Source organism: Gopherus evgoodei, chromosome 10 (assembly GCF_007399415.2).
Source record: "Gopherus evgoodei ecotype Sinaloan lineage chromosome 10, rGopEvg1_v1.p, whole genome shotgun sequence".
Taxonomy (NCBI): Eukaryota; Metazoa; Chordata; order Testudines; family Testudinidae; genus Gopherus; species Gopherus evgoodei.
This window is the reverse complement of record NC_044331.1, coordinates 55,575,615-55,599,986: the sequence shown is the minus strand read 5'-3', so window position 1 is coordinate 55,599,986 and position 24,372 is coordinate 55,575,615. Positions and strand designations below refer to the sequence as shown.

Here is a 24,372-nt window from a genome sequence, read left to right as displayed (position 1 = left end):
GAGATACATGAGCGCCCCATGCCCTGGGTCTGTGAAGCTGTAGAATCCCATAGGATGCATGGCAAAGGGAGCAAGCCAGCCACCTGCTGTCCCTGATAAATCCCTGCCAGAGAGCGCGTGATAAATGAGCTGGGTCCATGGGCCCTGACCTCAGTTGAGCACTGGGCAGAGCTAAGGGAAGTTTACAGACCAGGCTCTCCAGGGCTAATAGCAAAGGGTGACCACGACAAGGGAATTAATGACAGGTGCCCACCTCTGGGCTGGGTGGGGAGCATGTCTCCTGCATGGAGAGACCTCCTGTCTCCATCCCTACTCCACTGCTGGCGGACTTTCTCCTGGTGAACACCCTCCACCAGCTTGGCTCTTTAGGGCTGGCCAGAATTGGACATGACCTAGGCAGAGGTGGACCCAGGAGTTAACCACATGGTATTAGCATGTTCCCCCTCCCCCAGTGCTGCTGCTCTGAGAGGAGCATCTTTGTCTCTCTGCTGGCCTTGTTCTTACCGCAGCTGGCCAGCAGGGGCTGCTGTGGTAGTAGTGCTGCTGCCTCCACCCATGGGCCTGGGGCAGCACCCATCCGGGCCATAGAGGAAAAGGCCAAGGTGGGGAGCGCAGACATAACTTGGTGGTACTGTGCAGCGGAACACCAGGCCGGCCTCCAAGCAGTGCCCAGGGGAGTTCACTGACATCACTGTTACCACAGCGCACCTCCGAGACTGAAATAACAGACAAGGTGCAGAGAGGTGGGAATTAGAGTCTGTAAAGGGGCAGCCAGCAGCAGGTGTGGCTGGGCGGAGAGGAGGAGAACTGGGGTCTGCAATGAGGGGTGGATCACCTCGTTCTGACAGCACAGCAGCCAGGAACCTCCGCCATCAAGACCCAGCTGAGTGAGCTTTGCTATGCTACAGCACCATGTGTGGGAACCTCCAACTCTGAGGCACAGCTGGATCATCTCCTCTTACAGCAATTCTAGCCTTAGGCTATAACAGCATCCCCTCAGATATAATGAGTGCACTCAGGGCCGGCCACCTTGCAATACAAATGCATCACTTCCCTATAGCCCATCCCCAAGACATGACTGCATCGTCTCTGCCCTAGCACACAGGAGCCCACTGCATCCAGAGATCTGCCTGCTTCACCTGCCCTCTATTGCAGGACAGTATCCGCCATGCTGGGACCTAATCTGCATCACCTCTGCCCTACTGTAGCCCTCCCTGGGGTCTGCATGGCTTCCTGCTGGAAATGCTGTTCGCTTCTGACTCAGCAACATCGGTCGTAGATGCTCCCTCTGCCATGATGGTGGCTTTAACTTCTTCCTTCTGTTAAGAAACCAAAAGTCCCTCTCCCCTCGTCTTCTGCAGACAGAGTAACTATTCTAACCAGGGTTCATATATGGAGCACACAGCTGCAAGAGCCTCTGCGCTTCAGAGCCATGATCCCGCCCCCAGGCAGATCTCCCTTCTATGCGAATTCTCAGAGAACAGCACCGGGGTCTTGGAGGACCTCTGATGGCAGGAGAGCCATCCTAGTAGTTCAGAGTAGCTCAGAAGGAGAGGGAGGAGATGAGTCTAATTTCTGTCTTTCCCCAGGCGAGCGTAGTCCTTCAAGCCAGGGTTATGGTCTGTGTCCAAACACTGAGGGGCTCTATGAACCAACAATGTGTTCCCAGCCCCTTCTGGGGAGCAGCTGATCAGAATACTATTGGGCTTCCCTGGCCCAGCTTGCCTTCCAGCGATCCCATCTGTGGGGGTTTCTCTAGTGCTGTGGCTGAGAGCGGGGCCGGGGCCAAAGCTCCTCTGTGTTCAGCACATGCTGGCATACAGCATTGGACGGGAGGAGATGTGTTATCAAGGGCTGGCTGACTCCGATAAACGTTAATATGAGCTGGCGCTGTTCATCTCCTAAGTCACTGATCAGCTGTGCCACAGGTTAACAGTGAGGGGAATTACTCTTCGATGGCCTTTGTGAAATGAACTGGTGGTTCAGGCCAGTTCCTAGGGCAAAGGTGGCCACATCACGATAACCACCCTAGCACCCTTGTGGGCATTCTCTGTGCCTGCAGATGCTGCCACCAGATCAGACTTGAGCCTCATTGGTGTGGCACTGTCATGGTAAGGAGATTGCCCTACGTCACTCCAAGTTTTGGGAGTTTTTGACATCTGGATACCTACCAGAGTAGGCAGAAGAGACTTCAATGTAAAAGCTCATTCAAGGGGCTACCCCTCTAAAAAAGCAGCAGTTGCCTGAGCATGGGTGAATGGCAAAAGGTGAAACAACCGAAGGTTTGGAAGCCGATTGAAATGATTCTCTGAGCCGTGGGAGCCTGCAGAACTGGGCTGTCGGTTTCAGGAGCACAGACTGCCTGCTACTGCTTGCTCCACGTACCATGGATAAAATCCTGCCCCACTGAAATCAACAGCAAAACTCCCTTGACTTCCTCAGGGCCAGGATTTCACCCCAGGTGAAGAGCCTTCCTTCCCCTGTCTTACAAGTTCTGCAGCTGGTCCTAGCTGGAATGGGAGGGCAGTGGCCTTGGTCAGGCAGCTTCTCATGCTTGGGTGGTTTCAAGGGGAAACCCCTCTCACCTCCATCCTTCTGAGTTTAGTCTCCTCTGGTTTTCTAGGACCCTCTGAGAGTCGGGGTGGGGGAGGTGAAGGGTGAACCGCCTTTCTCACACCTGTCTGCATCCTGGGGACCCTCATTCAGCAGCTAGCATGAGCCATCATACAGCATTGAACCTGGAGGGTTCTCAGGAAGGGGCACTCTGTTGCCTTGCTCCGAGTGGGTACACAGCGCGATGCCAGAATGGGGTCTGGCAGTGCACCTGCCCTTCTTGCCCAGCACTGGGCCATGCACAGCTGGGAATCCTGGGGCACAACCTCACCGAGCCCCTTAGTTTGCCAAGGTCTTCACAGACTGTCCAGCTAGGGAAGAGGTTGGATCTGCTTTGTAACTCATGGCACCATGCTTCTGTCCCGTGATTCCCTGCTCTGCATTATCCATTACAGAGCTGGAGGAGATCACGCTCGCCCAGCATATACCGGTGCCTGAGCTTTGTGCTGAGCACCGGGGGAGAGCCTGGGAGGAGCACAAGTCCCAGTTCTAGCAAAACCTCTTAAGTGCTGCCCCAGAGCAATGACATCAGTTCAGAGTGTGGAGCCAGGAGCACTGCCCCACACTCACCCGCCCACCCAGTCTTTCCTCGCTGGGCTTGGCCCTTCATCGGAAGGAGGCCCAGGCCTCAGTACTTTGAAACTTTTAAGTCGGGGAGCTTTTCCATCGGCTTTAACGGGAACCCTGCCGTGTGGGCACAGAAAGTGCTAAACCCAGCACGTGGTTTGACACAGTAACGCGGATAGTCACCAATACCAGCAGGCAGAGCTGACTGGGTCCTTCTGAGGACCAGTCACTGCCTGCACTCCCTCATCCCTGCAGGGCTGAGAATGGGGCCCCCCAGCTCGAATTGGGGGGGGGGTGCTATTGGCAGATACGTGGGAAGGGAGAAATGAGAGCCAAGAAACTCTTTGGTCTAATCGCAGAAACAGCTGAACACCCCGGAGGTGTGTGGAGTGGGGTGAGGGATGGGGGAATGGGGAACTAGCAAATGGCAGGCAACACGCTGTGGAGTGCGGAGATCAGGGCACCAAATGGATCTGTGCTCAGCGGAGCATGTGTGTGTGTTGGGGGATGGGGGAGAGCTGATGAGCCTGTATCTTGGGGAGGCCCCCTCGGAGCAGCTCCATTTGGCGTAGTGGGAGGCTGAGGCTCGGCTAATGTGTTTCCTGACCAGATGTGTTTACAAAGCGGTTCCAGCTGTGCGTGCCCACAGCAGTTGCCTGCCAAGACAGAGTCAACCCTGTGACCAGCGCCCTGGGCTGATCACTCTTTACCGCGCAAGTGCCCCAAAGGATCTTGATTCTGATCCGAAGGGAATGGCCCTCTTCTGTGAGAGGCTGGAATTCAGCCCTCTGCGCTGGTTTTCTGATGACATGCAATGACTGCAAATAACCTCCCCCTCTTAGCGATTCTCACAAGAAGTTTACTAGCTGGCAAACCTCTTCCAGCCCTCCTAAATCTCCAGCATCTCAGCGCCTTCAGCTGTTAAACGATGCGATGTTTTCTCTGGCCCTCTGGCAAAGGGAGAGTGCCCTTTGGGGAGAGAAGGGACTTACCTGCCAACTGATACTCCAATTTTCACAACACTCAAAGGATTACAAATGAACTGCAGGTTCACTGGGGCAGTCGAGAGGTGGTAAATCCATGTCTCGCCTGTTAAAGAATGAGATAATTTTAGGAAAATAACTGTGTGTCTCAATAGCAGAGCAGCCTCTGGAGGCTCAATATAAGCATGTCAATTATTATTATTATTTTCTATTCACTAACACCTAATGTGCTCAGCTTGTGCTGGGCACTGTCCAAACACACAATAGAAGATGGTCCCTGCCTCAAAAAAAGTTACTGTCTAAAAAACACACAGGTGACCAGATCTAGATGTCAAATAGGGTTTTTTTCAGAATACAGAACTTGTAAGTTACAATTGGACTTGGCTGGAGAGCAGAATGTTAATTTCACAAAAAAGCAATTGTTGCATTGGTTTCATTCCAGACCAGAATGAAATGGCAAGAGTTGGACACTGTCCGTGCAACAACAATTTCAGAGTGTTTCCAATCTAATCCTGTTGACAAGAAAATGTCGACATTTTAAAAATCAAAACAAGCAACATTTTTCAAGGGCCTGAGAGCAAGTGGGGGGTTTCCATTTTTGTTGCTGTTGTTGAGGCAAAGGAGAGTTGCAAAGAAATCTACATGTTTTCATGAAACATTCTGCATTCTTTGAAATGCCCTTTTTTGTCAAAATTCACTGTCTCTGGAAATATTTCACCCAGTTCTGATCACAGTGTCTCCTGACTTTGCTCTTCACATAACAGCCTCCAGCATCCCCTCCATCAGCTGTCCTAGCCAGTGTCCTCTGCCGTGATGCACCCTCAATGCCCTACTTCCACTCTGCTCCGAGAGGAAATAGTAAGCCCTTGCCTTTATTGGCCCTCATGTCAGGTACAGTCCAATAGCTCCTGGGAGGAGCAGGGCAACTTAGCCACATCTGCTTAGTTGCTCCCAGACCACTCTGCTTTTCGGGACATGACCAAGCACAGTCCCTGTGTGGATGTAGAACTGTGTCCGTTAGCTCAGAACAGCTTGCCTTCCTGGGCATTAGGAGAGTAGGAAACCAAGCAGGGTGTCTCTTGCCGTGGGCAATGTGAATCACGAGAAAATGCTCCGGGCCATCGCTAAGGAAGTTGTAGTTGTGGGACTCCTCTGGTAGCTGGGCATAGAGCTGAGGTCAGTTGTGTACACATGCCATCCACACCCCTTTCCTGGCCTTTGCTGAGGAGCCATCTTCCTATCTAGCTGTTTGTTACACGTGCTTGTTGTATTGCCTCTTAAATTAATGGCAAGCTCTTTGGGGCAAGGATTGTCTCTTACTATGTATTTGTAGGGTGCCCAGCACAAATGGGTCCTCAGGCCTGACTGGGGCCTGCAGTGACATTATAATACAAGCAATAAGATTTCTCCTGGAATGATCTGCAAAGTCGTTTAACAAGTTGACTCTGTGCTGTCATCTTTAGGTTTCAGGGTTAACACCCCAATAATACAAATGAGGCAGTCAACAGCTCTCGAAGCTATTGTTTCAGGCTCTCTGCAGACTCAGGCAGACATCCCTGCATTAGTTACATTCAGGTCATCTTTTCAAGCTTGTCTTCACATCCATGAGAGTTGGAAACATTTTTTTAAATGACAGCTTAGATGTGTGGAAGAGAAGAAGTCTGTGCTGCTGTGGATTTGGAGAATACAAAGAGAGTCTTGTTATCTGGGTCTTTCTGTATGTTTGTAACAGCACCAAGACCAATGGGGGCTGATTCTGATTGGGGCAGCTGTTTGTTTCCGTAACTGGAATAAAGCATGTGCAATGGACTATATTCCTGCTGGGTGGGAATTCACTGGTGCCGGCCAAAGGAGAGAGAGAATCTGGCCTGTTGTGACTGTGTGGTCTGTGTATTTGTTGACTTACTCATGCTCTTCTTTAAGACGGGCCAGACCAACCCAAGCAAACATGCGCACCCCGGAACATTTTGGTGTTCTCAGTCCAACCCATCTCCTTCACATTTTTACATCTATTGGAAGTACCTGACAGCTGAGACAGTTCTAGCTGCATACCCCACAGCCCCTCTGGAAGATGCCCTGCCACACTCTGAGGGGCTAATTTTGCCCTGTGGATAGCTTTGTCCTCTTCAGCCATTAGTTAGGCAGAGCGATTGCTGCCTCCTGACTCAAACAGCTGTAGCCCACCCCGCACCAGCTCCTCCTTTTGCTAGGACTTCACACAGCCCAGCAGAGAGGCCATCCTCATTTCACAAGCTGTCTGTGGTGGTGACTGATGGCTGGCTCACTACAGGACGCTGACAACAGCCTGTCTGGGGCTCCACTCCCAATCTATCCCAGTAGTGGGGGGCTGTAAGGAATGGGGTAAGAGCGCTGGCTGTAGGGAAACTCTCCTCCATCCCAGTCCCAGGCTCTGCCAGCAAGGGGTTCTGTAGGGAATGTGCCAGCAGCTCTGGAACTCGTGGCAAATTCAGCCCTGAACTCTCTTTGCAATATTTGATTTGGCTTGGGTGACTGTTAGGGTAGGCAGTGCCCTGCGTTCTCCATGCTGTAGCCCAGACAAATCCTGTTGAAGCAAAGGGAGGGTGCAGGAGTGGCACAGAGAGCAGATCTGATTACCCAGGATGCCCCAGGCAGGATCCTTTACATGTGCTGGTTGAAGGTGAAGAAAGGAGTTAGTGTAGTGTGCTGCCCCCGAGGGGCATGTTTAGAGTGCATGACACTGATACAATCCAGTGAAGAGAGGTGAGAGATTATAGACCTCAGGAGGGGAGCGAAGAGCACAGCTCCAGTTTCCCATCAGGGACCTGCTAACAAAACCCTCTGTTCCATGCAGGCTGCAAAGGGGGAGTCAGGCCGACTGTCTGCCTCCCCTCCCCAGCCCTGCCCTAGCCCCTCCACCCCACTCAGTCCAGAGCTGGGGAGCGCTTTGCCTGTGGTCTGCCTCATGGGGAGGGCTTGCTGGGTGGGGGATTTGAAAGGCAATGCAGCAGAATGCACCATGTAGCTACCACAGATGCTGTGGGGAGCGGTGCCGGGTTGATTTCCCAGACTGGGGGTTGTGCTAATCTTTCCCCAGTTTGGGTCCAGGTGGGCTTCATACCCTCAGAGTTCCACTTTGCATCTGGGCTCAAATCTACCATATTTCTGCTAGTGCCGGCTCAGACCCAGATGGGGGCCAGACCCATAAGCTTGGGCCTGGCTCTGCCCAAAGCTGATCTCAGACTTCTCCAAAGCCCAGAGGCTGTTTGTGGAATGCAGCCCCAGCTTGGACGGCAGGCGAGTTTTCTGTGCTTCCAGCTCTCGTTGGGATGCAGAGATGGGCCCAGACCTGATCCCCAAGGGCCCCAAAGTTCAGGGAGAGGTTGAGCCCAAGGGGAGTCATGTGGGCCCTTCGCTGTGATTTCTTTGCGCAATTCTAGACCCTGCTAGAAGGGCCGGTGGGACTGAATGGGAGGAGGCTGCATGGCCCTGGTGTGTGTGGGCTGGGGAGTCCTGCTCTAACTCTCCCACCCCCTCCTCTCTCCCTGCAGCGCTGAAGAGGTCGTTCGATATGGAGGATGCTGAAGAGGCTCCAGCCTGCCCATTTGGCCCCAGCACACCCACAGACAGCCTAGCTGCTGGCAATGGGGAAAACAGCCAGCTGGCCAGCCTCATGCCAACCACCTATCAATCCCACATCAGCCTCAGCTCGAGCCCCAGCCCAGCTCACAGCCCTGTGTTGAAGACTAGGGTTAGCACCAGCTTCTCCTTCAACAAAGGCACAATCCAGCTGGCCAGGGCCAACGGCACCATGAGCTCCAGCCTGACCCGTGTCGCCTCTTTCCAAGCCAGGCTTGATCCCAACGGCGTCTCCTCCTCCTTGGGCCAGGGCAGCGAGAGCCTTCACAGCTCCTCCTCCAGCTTGGAGTGCCCACCACTGCCCAGCACGCCCCAGAGTGCTGCCAGGCAGCCAGAGCCTCGGGTCCTCAAGGCCACCCCGCTTGCTAACCCGGTACTGAAGAAATTCTCTTCCCACAGTAATGTCTTCCATTCCGAGGCGGAACAGCCCATCCAGCTGGTGTCCAAGGCCAGAGTGAACCATGGCTCGCTGCCCTCTCTGGACCTGCACATTGCCGAAGATCAGGGCTCCCCTATCCCACTCGCCCCTGCCCTGGCTTTTCACTCTGCTGGAGCCTGGAGCAGCAGCAGCCAGAACTGCACCTTGCTCCGAGGGAAGAGCAGCACACCCATCAGCAGGGAGCCTTCCTTCTCCTCCTCTTCCTCCTCTTCCTCTTCCTCCCCACTCTCCGATGCCACCCAGCGGCCCAGTCTGAGCCCCCCTCCTCCACCCTTCAGGCAGCCGATAAAGCTGCAGAAATTCCCCATCAGCCTGGATGGTTTGGTGGGGAAGCCTCTGGACGGCTCTGATCCAGCGCCGAGTGCTGACTCTGTGTCCAGACCGCTGCCAAGGAAGCAGCTCCAGCTCAGCCTCAGCCCCAGCCTGTCCCGGCAGCCCCTGGGTAGGGCCAAGGAGGGTGCAACTGCAGCCACTGTGAGTGGTGTGTCCGCAGCGCCCTCTCCGGGGAAGTGCCCAGGTGCCCAGGTCAATGAGAGCCCTTGGCCATCGTCTCTGTCTCCTGCTCAAGCTGCTCCCTTCAGGCTCATGTCTCGGCCTCAGATAATGCAAGTGACTTCTCAACCCTCCTTCCTTGGGGGCCCAGCAGCATGTCCAAGGGAACATGTCCGATCCACGGCTGAAAGAGTCAACTCCTTCTCCAGCTCCGAGGTCTCAGGCCTCAGGGCTCCTGCTCCCAGTTCCTACCCAAGGCAAGCCCCCTACATGGGCCTGACAGGTTCTCCAAGGGTCTCTCCTGTGAGCAAGGGGATGCAGGGCCGAGAGAAGACAAAGGAAGGTAGGACTTTTCTCTTTCTTATCTCTCTGGCTGTATTCTGCCCAACACAGCTTGAGGTCAATGAGAGCTGAATATGAGCATCCAGGGCATAGCATTGCCCTGTGTGTTCAAGGCTGCCTGTCAGGTGTCTCTTCTCCTAACTCTGCTGGTGTTGATGAAAGAAACTGACACGGCATGAGCTGGGATCTGCAGCTGGGAAGCACTGCCAGGCTTGCCAGGCCCAAACAGTCGTTCTCTCTCTTTCCCCACTTTCTCCAGCTGATGGAAACCTCCGTGCTCGGAGGTAGCAGGCATGAGAAGGGCCTCAGCCAGGGACTGAGACGTTGCCGAGGCATTTGCCAGGCTGGTGCTACGTACTCTCTGAGCCAGCCCTCGCTTTCCTGGATCAGCTGTTCCTCGGCTATGGGGGCTAGTCCTGGGGAGAGGTAGATGTGGGGCCAGATGAAGGGGCGTAGAGGGAGTTACACATGGATGAGTGAAGTCTGAGGGGGTGTAAGTTACTATTACATTCCAGGGTGAAATCCAGACCAGTAAGAGGCTGTGTCACCCCATGCCACAACCTAGGGTGCCTCACAATGCCTTGCTGCAGTAGATCCCCTGAGCGTCTGTGTGCAGCTGAATCCTGCCAGCCACACTGGGGCTTTCACTAGCCTTGGTTATCACATGCAGGGTGACCCCAACATTCTCCCAGTCCTGGATTTCCCTCCCCCAAAATGTGTGTTCTGTACTGCACTGTCCAGCCCTTTCCTGGACAGTTCAGATAACAAAGGTCCGTTGTCTCTGTAAGGGGACAATATACAGTAACTTGTGACCTTAAATAGAGTTGCCCACATAGTTCACAACACTGGATTAATTTTGATTAAAGAACAAAAAATGTTTATTTACTGCAAAGTGAGAATGAATCATAGGGCTTTAACGTTAGATATGGTTACAAGGAAAATAACAATGCAACTCTTTCTAAACTTAACAAACTAGACTTGGTTGAAGGAGAAGTTCTTACCGCAGGTTGCCAGTATCATTGCTGACCAAGTTTCAGGTCAGGATCTGCAGTCAGAGTCCACAGGCTGTCTTTGGTGGAAAGGGAGCGAGAACTTGGGGTGTTTAGTTCAGTCGCCCTTTGAAATGTATTTCCCTGAGAATGACCCCTAGGCAAAGTTCCTTCCAGCTGAGAGCAAAGAGACATGGAGTCTCATGCGGGGAGAGGTTTGCTGAATTGTTTGCTAAGCTGCACATCTGCTTGTTCCTTCCTGGCCAAAGAAGGGCCACTTGATGATTGCCCATCAGCCTCCACCCCTGGCTAGGTGTCAATTTGTCCTTTGTCTTTGAGAAACTGCCCCAGGCTTGTCTAGTGAACACACTTTAGTCATCATTTCAGCTTCTGTTCATAACTTTACATTGCTGGCCAGTGAGTTAGTAGTTTTCCAATGAGGCCTCATAAGGCGTATTTTGCACAAAGATTATTACACTAGTGTACAGGGTGTGAATACAGAGGTGTGTTCTGTTGCACTTACACACTGTGGAACTAGGAGAAGGTGTGGCCTAGAGTACGGCTGTGCACGGTGATGGCTTGCAGCCACGTTTCTGATGATGTGACAGCTCCCAGCACTGCTTGCTGGGTCCTCATCATGAGTCACAAACCCAAACCCTGTAGGTGGAAGGAGGCAAGAGGAGGAGATATGTGGGTGGGGAGCACCCGGGCTGGGTGCTGGCCGATGAGAGGCAGGAAGGTGAGGAGAAGGAGCGGCTGAAGTAGGGAACAACAGGCCAGAGTGTCAGGCTGCCCTTGCATCAGCAACGTGTGGCTCCTGCTGCCATGGTTCACTCCAGTCCAGGTGGAAGAGCTAAGCTGGGGTGTTCCACAAACCACCTTTTTCTGGAAGAAAATCAGTTCAAATAGCTGCTGGGCCACCAAGAGCTGGTGAACATGAGGCTGGGGAGAGTGACTGGGGCACTTTACCCCAACGCTGGCCTCTTGGTTACTCCCTTCAGCCTCCAAGATCTCAGGCCTCGGGGCTCCTGCTCCTGGGCTCCAACTCACCCAGACTCAGTGGGCCCAATTGAGAGGCTAAAGGAGGCGTGGTTCTGTTGTGTCTCAGTAAGAGGATGCAAGCCCAAGGGCATCTGTAAGTGGTGTTGTGAGGGGTGATTGTCCAGTGGCTCTTACTTCTGGGACTGGGAAGAGGGCCCTGTGGAAGTTTGGGCCCTGCAATAAGATGAGGATGGAACCGAAGGGTTATTTGTATGTCGTTCCTTGGTTCTCCAGTACTGATTCCAACCTCGGATCTTCAATCTACCCCCACTGATAGCAGGGTCTGGAAGTGGATTGCTAATGGCTGGCATCCCATGAAGCTGAAGTCTCTCCTGGCCATCTGAAGTAGCTATCCCATTGGAAGAGTGGAAATCTCTGGGCAAGAACGGGGACAGTACAGGAGCCTGGTACTTGACTCCCATGAATTTTCTCATGCTCCTGCCAGGCCAGCACTGCTTCAAGTGTGACAGTTTTCACTTCTGCTTCTGCTCCCATCCAGTCCTGCAAAGAGCAGAGTTGCTCAACTGCGAAAAGGGGTAGTGAGGAAGGGAGGGAGCGTGAGCTAAAAACTTTATCAAACCTCTCAAGAGTTCTCCATTTCTCCCAGCGCATGTAGAGAGCCATGGTTCTAATACCTCTGTGCATACCAATGCTTGGAGCCTCTACTAAATTCCCCTGCATTGTCTCTGCACTACCAAAAAATCTTCCTCTTGTGCCAAAATGCTGAGCCAATCACCATTTCCCTTCTAAACATATGGAAGTTGTCAGCCGCTTTCCCCTGGCTCAGGTTACAAAACCAAGAAAGGCCCAAATATTCCTGGGCTGATGTGGGTGGCATAAACGGACACTGTGGAGCTCAGAGCAGCGAGAAAATAGACTAGAACTGACGGACAGGCACGGAGCAGTCCCTGCCCCAGCGTGAGTGGGAGGATAGAAGGGAGGTGGCTGTTGGTCACAGATCATGCCCGGTGGGGTGTGTAAAGGGGGCCCCTCCTCTCAGTTTACTTAGGCTTGACTGAAGCAGTTTAGGAATGTTTTCTGCTCCTTAGAGGCACCCAGAGGAAGTGGACCCTCAGAGGAAAAGTGTACTTAGCTATTTTGGTGTTTCTTTTCTTCTTTCTCTTCTTTGCCTCCGCTCCACCTTTCTTCCTCTGACCTTCCAATGGCCTCACTTATGGAGCTGGGTGAGCCCTTCTGAAAGTTCTGGCCTCTGCCTCCTAGATTCTGAACCAGGCCATGCAGGGTGGCTGGATTCTGTGCCAGGCCACTGGCTGGCATCTGTGCCAGGCTGTGCAGGGTGGCTGGATTCAGTGCTGTGCTGCATGGAATGGCTGGCATCTGTGCCAGGCCATGCAGGGTGGCTGGATTCTGTGCTGTGCTGCATGGGATGGCTGCCATCTGCACCAGGCCATGCAGGATGGCTGGTTTCTGACTTATTGATCCTATAACATACAAAGCATCTCACCTTCTCAAAGTGCTTTACAAACAGCATGTGATAAAAGTTAATACAATGAGAAGAAAAGAGACTTCAGCCTGTTGGAAAGCAGCTTGATTGCTGTGATCATCTGAGCCATTGTTATTTATTAGTAATATTGCAGTACCAGCTAGCCCACCATGGACCCATTGTACTAGGTGCTGCACAATCAGTTCCTTGCCCCAAAGACCTTACAGTCTAAGACATGTGACAACTGATGGATACAGTCAGGGGAGCACAAGGAAACAATGAGACACAGGTCAGCATGACAGGCAGAGGTATTAGCATCTAAGCACTGGCCAGTTTTGTGTTGGCATCATGGCAAAAGAGAGTTTTAAGGAGGGATTTGCAAGAGGCCAATGAGAGAGCTCTCTGGATGCTAACAGGGAGCTCCTCAAAGTGCTTAGCATGCACTAATGGAGCAGTCAGGCTCTGTGACGCTGCTAGGGAAGGAGTCGTCTTCTCATTTTACACTGAATGAAACTGACGCTCCAATGCTGAGGGGTTGACTGGCACAGGGCAGCCCAGGGGCGGGGCAAGTGGGTCAATTTGCCTCGGGCCCTGCAGGGGCCCCCGAGCCGCTCCAGGTTTTTGGCAGCACTTCAGCGGCGGACCCTTCACTCGCTCCGGGTCTTCAGCGGTGGGTCCTTCAGTGCAGCCGAAGACTCGGAGCGAGTGATGGACCCGCCACTAAAGTGCTGCCTAAGCCTCGGAGCGCCGCACCGGAAGTGGCGGAGAAAAACAACAACAACAACAACAGCGATTGGCAGCACTTAGCCTGCACTACCACTGCCGTTTTCATTCTTCAGCGGCAATTCAGTGGTGGCTCATTCCCTCCAAGAGGGACCCGCCGCTTAATTGCCACCGAAGACCCGGCCCTGCCCCAGGCCCCCTGAATCCTCTGGGCGGCCCTGGACTGGCAGAGGATCTGAGTCCCTGCAGCACATATTGACTTTAATTGGTGCCATGGATGCTTAGCACTTCTGAGGATCAGGCCCCCAGTGAAGGTCACCCAAGGTGAGCCAGATCTCCTGGCTCCCTGTCCTGTGCTCTGACCACTAGACAGTGCTAGGACACCGGATATGGAACAGCAGTAAGGATGGCTGGGCTAGACACCCATTTGTGTCCATATAATCTTAGGGCTTCCATAGATCACACGCTGATTAAACCTTCATCAGTAATTAAATCACTGTAATAGAACATGGTCCTGGGATTACTCACCTCCTGCCTGGAAAATAAAACAGCTCAAATTAGTCCCTGAACAGGTCTGTCCAAAGGGAACCATTTATCTTGCGACATTAGCTCTTAATGAGCAGCTTTTGAAAGGATTTGTGTGGGTTGCACAGCTGTTACTCCTTAGTCGTGGTGCTCGTACTAATCAGTTGGGGTTTGGTTTTCCGAGCAGCAATGATCGTGGTGAGCCATGAGAATGAGGGGAGAGGTCGGCTGTAGCGGAATAACTAGCCATGTGTTTAGAGCCAGGATGGGATGGGCAGGAGCAGGAGTACATGGCACTAGCTACAACCAGGGAAAGAGAGTCACCAGTGGTGGCTCCAGTTATGCAGGAGTTCTTCCGCTGATTTACCACACCTGTGGAGAGCTAACTCACCCCCCAGCAGCAAGGTGACAGGGGGCTGAAGCTGTGATCAGCTCTGGCATCCCATGTTCTTCTCTGAGCCACGACTGCCCCTTGCCCCAAACCGGAGCTTGCGCATCAGCTTGCTTAAAACAGCCGCTCTCCAGCCTAGTGGGGCGGGGGCAAAGGAGCCTCCTCAGCCCCATGGCTGCCTTTGTTCTCAGCTCCACTGCCTTTAAGAAGCCATCGCCGGAGCTCTGCTACTCCTGAAGGGTCACCCCACAGTCCATGGTCTCAGACATGCACCATTATACAAACTAACGCTCCTTTTTGCCAGGGTTCAGCCTTCCCGACAGGCCCCGCCTGCAGTAAAGGGCAGAGCCCCCTCGGGTGCCGTCTCATGCGGCTGTGGCTTCCCGCCTGGCACACCACCAAAGGGGACATGCTTCCCATTTTCCAGACTGCCATGTGATTGGGCCAGGTGCCACCCGGCCAGGCTTGGGAGTTCTTTTCCCAAGCAACCTGGTTTCAGGGGGATCCAGACAGCCTTTTGGCAAGGGCCAGTCTTCAGGGGAGGATGGTGTCGCTGGTTGGGGTAGAGCACCAGGAGTCACACGCCAGAACTCCTGGGTTCCATTCCTAGCTCCACCGCTGACCGTGGGCAAGTCACTTAGGCCAAACCTTTTTGGTATCTCCGTTTGGTGGAGCCCAGTACTTCTGAAAATCAGGCTTCAGTTGTCTCAGTTCAAACAAGCAGTCAATGTCCTCTCTTGGAAAAGGTGGGCTTAAGCGCTCCGTGCCTCGGTTTTCCCAGCTGTAAAACGGGGATGACGGGAGCCTCACGTGGGAGCTATGGGGAGTAATCAATTAGGACATGTAAAGAGATCTGGGTGTGGCAGCCAGAACACGCTGGGCTTTCCCCTTCCCTACAAAGCCTGAGCCACAACCTCCTTCCCGCATCCTCCTCAGCCATCGATCCTCAGGACATATCATGCACCCTGCTTGGGAAAGTTATAGATGCAGAGTTTAAGGCCGTCATCCTGTCTGACCGTCTGTCACAGGCCTCTGAACCCCACACACATGCCCAGCAACTAGATGTAGAAAAGAGTATTACAGCCCCCAGCAGACTGCACTGTTGTGTTCGAATAATATGCTGTAGGTGTAAAAGAAGCTGATCCGGGCCCATAGGGGATGTGGTGGTCTTGGTGGCCAATGACCATCAGGTGAATGGGCTGAGGGCAAGGAGGACAGTCGCTGGCAGAGTGTCATTAGTGGAGTTTGTCTCCCTCCCATACTCCAAGGAGCCCTGTGGGCTGTGAACACTGACTTCCCCTCTCACTTCAACACAAAGTGGTCCCTATGGATAGGCTCAAAGGCTTCTGGTTGGGCAATATGGGGAAACCTAGGGCAGAATGGATGGAGAGGCCTCAAATTCCCCTCCCAGGCTCCGAGAGGTGGAGGAAAGTCGTGATGGAACTCACCAGCGCAGTGGGGAGCTCCCTTGTCCACCAGCCCCTCTGGCTAGTTCTCATCACCTCTAACTTGTCAGCAGGAGGAGGCTGTTTCTGTGCTGGGATTTACCTGACATGGGAAAGTTCGGCTGGAGAATTTAGAGCCATGAGTAGCATCAAATGAGAATTCAGCACAGTCCAGTGAGGTGGGGCAAATGAGTCTGAGGTCTGGAATGCAGACCTGGGCACACCTGTGCAAAGCACAGAGCGCAGCATCCAGTTACCAGTGGTGGTCCCAAATGGGCACCCTTCCCCACTAGGGGTGCTGAGTGAGTCAGAGACGATCCACCCCAAGGGTGCTCTCTCTAGAGGGGTAATGTGAGAGGACTGTGTGAAATGCCAGCTTCTCACACCACTTTTACATCTGTCTCACTCCATGCTCTGCAATGGAGTCAATCCTGAATTGCACCAGTTTGAAAAGAGAATCAGCCTCAATGTCTTTCCAGCCTGAGGGATTGCTGTTCACAAGGAGAAAGAGAACAGTTCTGCCACACTGATCTGGGGCAAAATGTCACCATTTTCAAGCCATCAGCTGGAGAAGATCCCCTAACACGCACCCGACACACACACAGAGCTACATACACACAAGCGCACCCAATACACAAAGCTACTCACACACACCCAACACACACACACACACACACACACACAGAGCTACACACACACACACAAGCACACAAAGCTACACAAATGCACCTAGCACACACACAGCTACACACACTCACACACCCCTCTACACACACACAGCTACACCCATGCACCCAACACACTCACAGCTACATACACCCGATACACACACACAGCTACACACACCCAACACACACATGGCACATACCTCATTTCCTGGCCAAATTGGGCACTTTCAGGACTTTCCCCTGAGCCATATCTGCAGAGTGCTTAGATGTGAAGCGCCATTAGATGCTAAGGGTCACCATCATCTGTCTGTGTTCAGAGCGCGTCCAGATCCTCTCTCTCTACACAAAACTGACCAAAGCAGGGTCCTTTCTTTGTGGAACATAGTGAATGAAAGCAGGATTTTCCATGCAGATCTCACAGGGCCGGGTGACATTTACGAGCTGACCAGAAGGTTTTGTTACCTATAACAACCCTCCTTCCTTTGCTCCCATTTCTCACCTCACACTTCAAACTGAGCTTCCCTGCAGAGCGGAGCTGCCTGTGTCTGCCATGTGCTGGATTCTCACAAAGGGTCAATCTCCAGAAGCTCAGAAACTGCTTCCTCTCGAGTTTCTGCCATTGACCATTGCTGAAGACGGGTTACAGCACTAGGTGGCTGGGCTGAGCCGATATGGTAATTGCTATATTCCTGCATATGGCCTCAACCCATGGGCCGGGATCCAAATTGGGTCACCAGAATCCTTCAAAGCGTCGCGTGCCAGTTCCTGTGGCTCCTGCCCCACAGGGCTGACTGGGCTCGCCTCCCTGCTCCAGGCACTGCAGTCTCTGGGTTCCCAGCACCACTTGGGTTTGGCCCTGTCGTTATGACAATAGGAGTCCAAGTAGGCCAAATTTGAGTGAGTGGCACTGCAACCTCAGGAGCCAGGTCACAGCTCCACTCTCACCAACTTGGTGCAGTCGGGGGGGGGGGGGGACCAAACCTGAGCATTGCTGCAACCCCAGAGTTGCAACACCCAGAGGGGAGAGCCGAGCCCAGCCAGCCCCACAGCACAGGAGCTGCCACTGTGGGATGAGTGCCAGGCAGGCGTGACCAAAACTGCCCCAGGGCCTCCACCCACAGACAACTGATGGGGTCGCGACAGGCCATAGCTATTTACAAGTGGGTCCTGAGCCAAGAAGGGTTGAGAACCACTGATCTAGAAGATGAGCAAAGAGGCGTATGTAAAGATTTACGTTGTGTTTATGTCTCAAGTTGGGAACTCAAAATCGGCAGCCACATCTGACTTTCGTACAGTCACAAAGCAAGCGGCTGGGCTGAGAAGCCACATCTCCTACTTCCCACCCCTGTGTTAGTGTGTTATTAACCATGGAGTAGTGCTACCCCCAGTAGGCTTAGCCACTGCTTTTGTCAGGGAGAGGGTGGGGCAAGTAGCCAGTGTTTCCCTTTTCTAAACAGATTGGAAGAGAGAGAAATGCTGTTCACTGGTCCCTGGTTCAGATAAAGAGGCTTGCCAGAGCATGTCCTGCTTGCAGAGCAGCTCGCCACTACCTGTAATCAACACTTAGCTGATGGGGACCAAACAGCAAGTAGGGCACCAAATTGCTGATGCCAACGTGGTACCCCGTGCCCACCAAAAACCTGCCTGTGTACCAGACCCCAGAAGCAAGAACCTCTAACAGTCACACAGTTCTGGGCAGTGTCAGTTACACTAGTACGTAACTGACGTTTACCCTGATCGCAGACCCCTTGCAGCCAGTGGGCCTGGTCAAGGCATTTGGAAACTGAAATGGCAACTAAAAGAGGCATCAGTACAATGGCAGGGAAAGGGAAGGTGGATATTCCTCTCTCACACCCACACGCACACGCACACACACACAGGCATGCGTGCATTTAATTATCCCATTGCTGCAACTGCAGGACTCCTGCATTTTTACTTCTCAGTCAGTACCGCAAGTTTTTTAACACCCGTAAACCTTTGCAAGGTAGTGTCTCCCATCCCCTGCGCATGGTTGTTTTGTCACATTGGTGGTGGCAGGTGCTTGGATGCAGCAGAGGTACTGGAGGGGGGAAAGCGGAATCCCTGGCAGCACTTGCTGTACAAAGCATTGCATGTGGGCCCTGGGTGGGACTGTTGTGCTTGCAATTTCTTGGGACTTGGCAGTATCCTTTTAAGAGAATCCAACCTGACTACACCACTTCTTAACAACTGTTGCATCACCTGTGCTCTGGTTCCGCCCGGCACCATCACCAGCCTCCCTGAGTTCAGTTAGCACCAGCTGGGCCTGAGGTTCCATGGCTGTTTGGGCAAGGAAGGGTGCTATGCTTGGCTTGTGACATAACGTAAGAGAGCAGGGGGGAGAACAGCCCTCTGGTCCTGGAAACGAGTGTGGGGAAGGGGGTCTGGGTAGGGACACACATCCCTAGGGGGGAGAGGGGAGTGAGAGGAGGCACAAACAACCCTCCAGGCTGGGGGCAGGGGCTCTGGGGGAGAGAGTGGGCATGGGCACCCCTCCTAGCTGGGGGGAGAGGGGCTCTGGGGGAGAGATGGGACACAGACACCCCTCCCAGCTGGGGGCAGAGGGCTCAGGGAGACAGACAGGCAGAGAGTCAGTTCCCCCCAGGTAGGATAGAGGGGTACGCTGAAGGATAATCTGCCCTGGTGTGACTAAGAGGGGTTCTCAGGGGATTAGAGACGAATTGCCCCTCACCAGGCTGAGACGAGGGAAGCCCCAGAGATCACCAGCCCCCTCCTCGTGTGGCCCTGCAGGGGTTCTCATTCAGCTGCTGGCACCGGCCTCACCCCAATACTCCATTAGAACAGTGTCAGTGATTAACTGCCTTGGGGACTGAGCAAAGGTTGGGGGCTTTCCCATCCCCATGCCCGCCTCCTCTAAGGTCACAGCCCAGAGGAGCGAGCTGCTCTCCCACACTGGTGGGTTGGGGGGTGTCACCCTGCTGACTCACTGCAGCAGAGGAGTTGTGTCCTGCACCCAGAAGCCCAGCAGACCAAAGGGGCTAATTAAGTGGTGGTGCATTCAGAAAGGATCCATGACCTTTAGCTCTGCCATCCCCTCCTCTTCATGCTGTAGGTGAGACTGGGATCTGCTCTTTGCTTGGATTCTCCCTTCCCTCCCTCCCTCCCCCCATTGCTGACACCTGTAGAGTCTGGGGCTGGGTTGTTTTGTTACCATCAGCAATCGGCTGTTGGGGGCAAAGGGTGTTGTTGCAGCCTGCACAGGTGCTGCAATCTGTGAGCTCCTTGGGTGAGCTGCTTCATGGGCATGAGCGAGTGGGAGTGGTTGGGCTCAATGTCTTTCCCCCTTCATCATCCTCCCCTATTCTTTGCCCTCTCCCAGTCTTTTCCCCACTTGGTTTCTCTGTCCTTCTCTCTTGTCACCCCCCTCCCTGATTCCCTCTCCTTGTACTATTTAGTCCATCCCAGGACTAGGAAATATATATAGTGATACTGGGCAGTGGAGTAGGTGGGAAGTCCAGGAGAACCACCTGGGGTATAAAGTAGGGCTGTCAAGTGATTAAAAAAAATTAACCACAATTAATGGCACTGTTAAACAATAATAGAATACCTTTTATTTAAATATTTTTGGATGTTTTCTACATTTTCAAATATATTGATTTTAATTACAACACAGAATACAAATTGTACAGTGCTCACTTTATTTTCTGTTACAAGTGTCTGCACTGTAAAAAGACAAAAGAAATAGCATTTTTCAATTCATAGAATACAAGTACTGTAGTGCAATCTTTTCATCATGAAAGCTGAATGTCCAAATATGAGATTAGGTACAAAAATACTGCATTCAAAAATAAAACAGTGTAAAATTTTAGAGCTTACAAGTCCACTCAGTCCTACTTCGTGTTCAGACAATCGCTCAGACAAACAAGTTTTTTACATTTACGGGAGATAATGCTGCCTGCTTTTTGTTTACAATGTCACTTGAAAGTGAGAACAGGTGTTCTCATGGCACTGTTGTAACTGGCGTTGCAAGATATTTATGTGCCAGATGTGCATGCTTCAGCCACCATTCCAGGGGACATGTGTCCATGTTGATGACAGGTTCTGCTCCAAAACCATCCAAAGCAGTGTGGACCAACGCATGTTCATTTTCATTACCTGAGTCAGTTGCCACCAGCAGAAGGTTGATTTTCTTTTTTGGTGGTTCGGGTTCTGTAGTTTCTGCATCAGTGTTGCTCTTTTAAGACTTCTGAAAGCATGCTCTATACCTCGTCCCTCTCAGATTGTGGAAGGCACTTCAGATTCTTAAATCTTGGGTTGAGTGCTGTAGCTATCTTTAGAAATCTCATATTGGTGCCTTCTTTTGTGAAATCTGCAGTGAAAGTGTTCTTAAAATGAACAACATGTGTTGGGTCATCATCCGAGACTGCTATAATGTGAAATATATGGCAGAATGTGGGTAAAACCGATCAGGGAACATACAATTCTCCCCCAAGGAGTTTAGTCAGAAATTAAATTAGCGCATTGTTTTTTTAATGAGCATCGTCAGCATGGAAGCATATCCTCTGGAATGGTGGCCAAAACATAAAAGGGCATATGAATGTTTAGCATATCTGACACGTAAATACCTTGCAATGCCAGCTACAAAAGTGCCATGGAAATGCCTGTTCTCACATTCTGGTGACACTGTAAATAAGAAGAGGGCAGCATTATCTTCCGTAAATGTAAACAAACTTGTTTGTCTTAGCAATTGGCTGAACAAGAAGTAGGACTGAGTGGACTTGTAGCCTCTTAAGTTTTATATTGTTTTGTTTTTGAGTGCAGTTATGTAACAAAAAAAAATTCTACATTTGTAAGTTACACTTTCAGGACAAAGATTGCACTACAGTACTTGCATGAGGTGAATTGAAAAATACTATTTCTTCTGTTTATCATTTTTACAGTGCAAATATTTGTAATCAAAATATACACTTTGATTTCAATTACACCACAGCATACAAGATATATATGAAAATGTAGAAAAACATCCAAAATATTTAATGAAATTCAATTGGTAGTCTCTTGTTTAACAACGCAATTAAAACTGCAATTAATCACAATTAATTTTTTTGAGTTAATCGCATAAGTTAACTGCGATTAATGGACAGCCCTAGTATAAAGACTCTCCTTGGTGTTCCTTCCAGGTTCCATCATCTCTGTACCGACAGAGTCTCTACTCCTCTGCTCTCATTCCTTCTCCATCTGGCTCCTGGGGTGGTTGACGCTGGCTGCTGCACGTGATGGTTTCTGTATTGATGGAGCGGGAGTGGGTAGGGAAGTGCGGGTTAGACAGTCCCAGTCTCCTTCAGTGTTGTCACAGCTGGTAGCAGTTACTGCCAGAAGGCACTAGGATGTTTCAACACTTCCTGGAAAGGCCACCTTATCCTATCAAGAAGACAGAGGGCACAGGCTTGCTGGATGGTATCCTGCATGCACATGGATGTGTGTGAAATAGTCACAACAGCTTTCCATTCAGCTTCCAGTTTGTGAAAATGACCAGATTGTCAGTAACCCAGTCCTAATTCTGAGGGAAACCCCGCTTTCTCTGAGTGACAGTACGACATTTTCCCCCACTCAACCATTGCCTTGGCTTCTTCATCTTTGAATGTCAGCATTAGAAATTATCCTTGCCCAAAGATTGCCGTCTGCATCGATGTATGGGAATGTTTGTGTCTTTACACGTGTTGGTGCAAAATCCCTTTCCCTCCCTCCTGTTCTTGGTCATTGCGTGAACAGTGACACAGCCTCTGGCAGTGCAAAGATGGAACTTCTCGCACAACACAAGTCCCTGCATGCATGCTAAGGCTACCCACTGGCCATGCTCTACAGCCCACCACCTGTAGCTTGTTTGCTGTCGTACTGCATACATGGCTGTCCCTGTCTTGCATTGTACCTCTGCTCTTACTGCTTTTCCAAGAGTCTTATGAGGGAAAAAGCACCTGAATCTACAGGAGGGGCGGGGTGAGGACTGGGAGACTGGGCAAGCACCCGCAGCTCAGGGTAAATACCCATCAACATGATGCCCTGTCTGAAGTGCTCTGCTTTGTGTTCCGGGCCTGTAATGTTTGCTTGGAGCTGTGAGAAAGTGGAGAACTGGGAGCCCTGAGCAAACAGGCCCTTGGAGGAGTGGAATTCCCCTCCTCATGGCCAGGTCTCTCAGCACCCGTGGCACAATGGCAGGAATGCAGCCCGTTCCTCTGTTGCACCTTCCATGCCAGGAGACGCCAGCGGGTGGCTGAACTTGCCTGCTATGCACTCGCCAGCTCCCCATCTCATCCCCAGCACTGACTCTCTTTCATTAAACCTTTTCTTTGCTCTTTTCTTTCTTTGCCCCTCCCAAAGGCCCTTCCACGTGCTCCCTCCCGTTGCTGCTGCTCATGGAGATGTGTGGCAGGGGCCGAAGTGGGGTGAGCTGCGGTTTAGAGGTTCAGAAGCAGGATACTGTGGGTTGCAGCTGCAGAGTTTCTGTGTCTGTGTCGGTGCTGGGGGGGTTAGTGGTTATTGTTGTTGAAAACATCACCGAGTCCAAGCCCAGCCAGGCAAATGTCAGGCTATAAAGACGTTCTGCAGAAAGCTTCCTGCGCAGAGACCAACCTGGGCTCTCCCTGCTGCAGTGGTGGGAAGGAAAGGGCCTCAGCAGTCTGACAGAGCAGCTGGGAGAGGCCTAGTGTCCGCCTAGGAGAGGACTTTCCTTCTGCAGGGTGCGCCATCTGCCCCGGGAGCTGATCCTGAAGTGCTCAGCAGTCTGTTTTCAAACGCAGCTGCCATGGCACATCGGCGTGCCAAGCTCCAAGTCAGGCTCTTCGGGCTGGAGAAGAGGCTCCTGGTGGGATGATCTCAGAAGCACCTTGGTCGGACGCAGGCTTGGTGCTGGTCTCTCATCCTGCCTTGCCTGGCCCTATCCTTGCACCCCTCGCTGCTCTGCTGCTTCCACCATTCGCCAGCCCACCTTGGAACCCTTCCTGGTGCCAGTGACGTTCCCCTCCACCCTAGGCTCTTGTTCCCGTGGCAACAAGCTCAGTACAGCTCAGCACTCTTGATAGGAAGCCGAAACCACAAAGCAGGAAGCGCAGCATCAGTTTTGCCAGCACCCGCTCTGGCCTGAGTGTCACACGCACGAGAAGCGGACGGCTCCCAGGAGCAGCCCACGCGTGCACGGGGGGCTGGAGAGACTGCTCTGCTCTGCCTTGGAGGTAACTGTCCTCGTCCTCTTTCTAACCCCGCTCTCTCGGGGGGGTCGGGGTGGAGGCGGTTGTGGACCGTGTGAAACTGGACTTACGATGAACTGCACTGGGCTCCCCCTGAGGTCTCTGCAGGGCTCTGGGGGTTTGGCCCATCTCGTTTGTGGCGTTTCTCCCTCGTGCGGTGGCAAGCTGAAAATTTGGTCTAGGCTACCCCAGCCAAGAAGGCTCTGAGGCATGAAGCCCAGTCAGCAAAGAGCCCCGTTGACTGCGGGTTGCTGCTCGCTTCCTGCAGCCCTGGCTGACGTACAGTGTGAGTTCCATGTGCTCTGAGATTCCTATAGGACTGTATAGGTAATTCAGGGCTGCTGTGACCTAGCGGTGAACCTGTGCCCTTCATTCTCCTCTCCTCTACCCAGACCCATCTGCTCTCCACTGGGCTCATGCAGCCAGTTGTGCCTTACTGCGTCTGCATAGGTGCAGTGCATCTTACCTGGCATGGTACTTCCTGGCACATGCAATGTCCAGGTGCAATGAGCCTGCCATGCAGCTGGGGGAGACAGTGCACCCAGGTGCAGTTTGCCTGCTGTGCTGCCAGGTACACCCACCAAGCGATCTGGCCTACGATACTCTGCACACACAGGTGCAATGTACTCCTGCATGACGCAGGTATGTTCTGACATTGCATTCACTCCAGTGAAACGCGGCAGCCATTGGCAGAGCAAGTGGCATTCTAGAACTGTCTGTAGGTCGTCGGGGTGGTGGAGAACCAGCAGTGATGGGTCAAACACATGCCACTTTGGGGTGAAGGTGGCACTTGCTGGGGTTTCCTGTTTCCTCAAGTCACTGGAGAGCAGCTCAGCCTTTGATCTCCAAGTTGCCGCAGCCAAGCCAGC

The 24,372-nt window shown here is 52.4% G+C and overlaps 1 protein-coding gene across 2 annotated transcripts in view; it reads left to right on the top strand.

Annotated features, from left to right (window-relative positions):
• SEPTIN12 (septin 12) overlaps positions 1-24,372 on the top strand; it is a 59,855-nt gene that overhangs the window by 5,634 nt on the left and 29,849 nt on the right. Inside the window, exon 2 of one of the 2 annotated variants that reach the window (XM_030577812.1) lies at positions 7,694-9,055. In XM_030577812.1, coding sequence (XP_030433672.1) covers positions 7,694-9,055 — 1,362 coding nt within the window. Of the gene's footprint in view, positions 1-7,693; positions 9,056-22,826; positions 23,489-24,372 lie in introns of those variants that run through there. The other variant, XM_030577813.1, reaches the window with a different exon arrangement.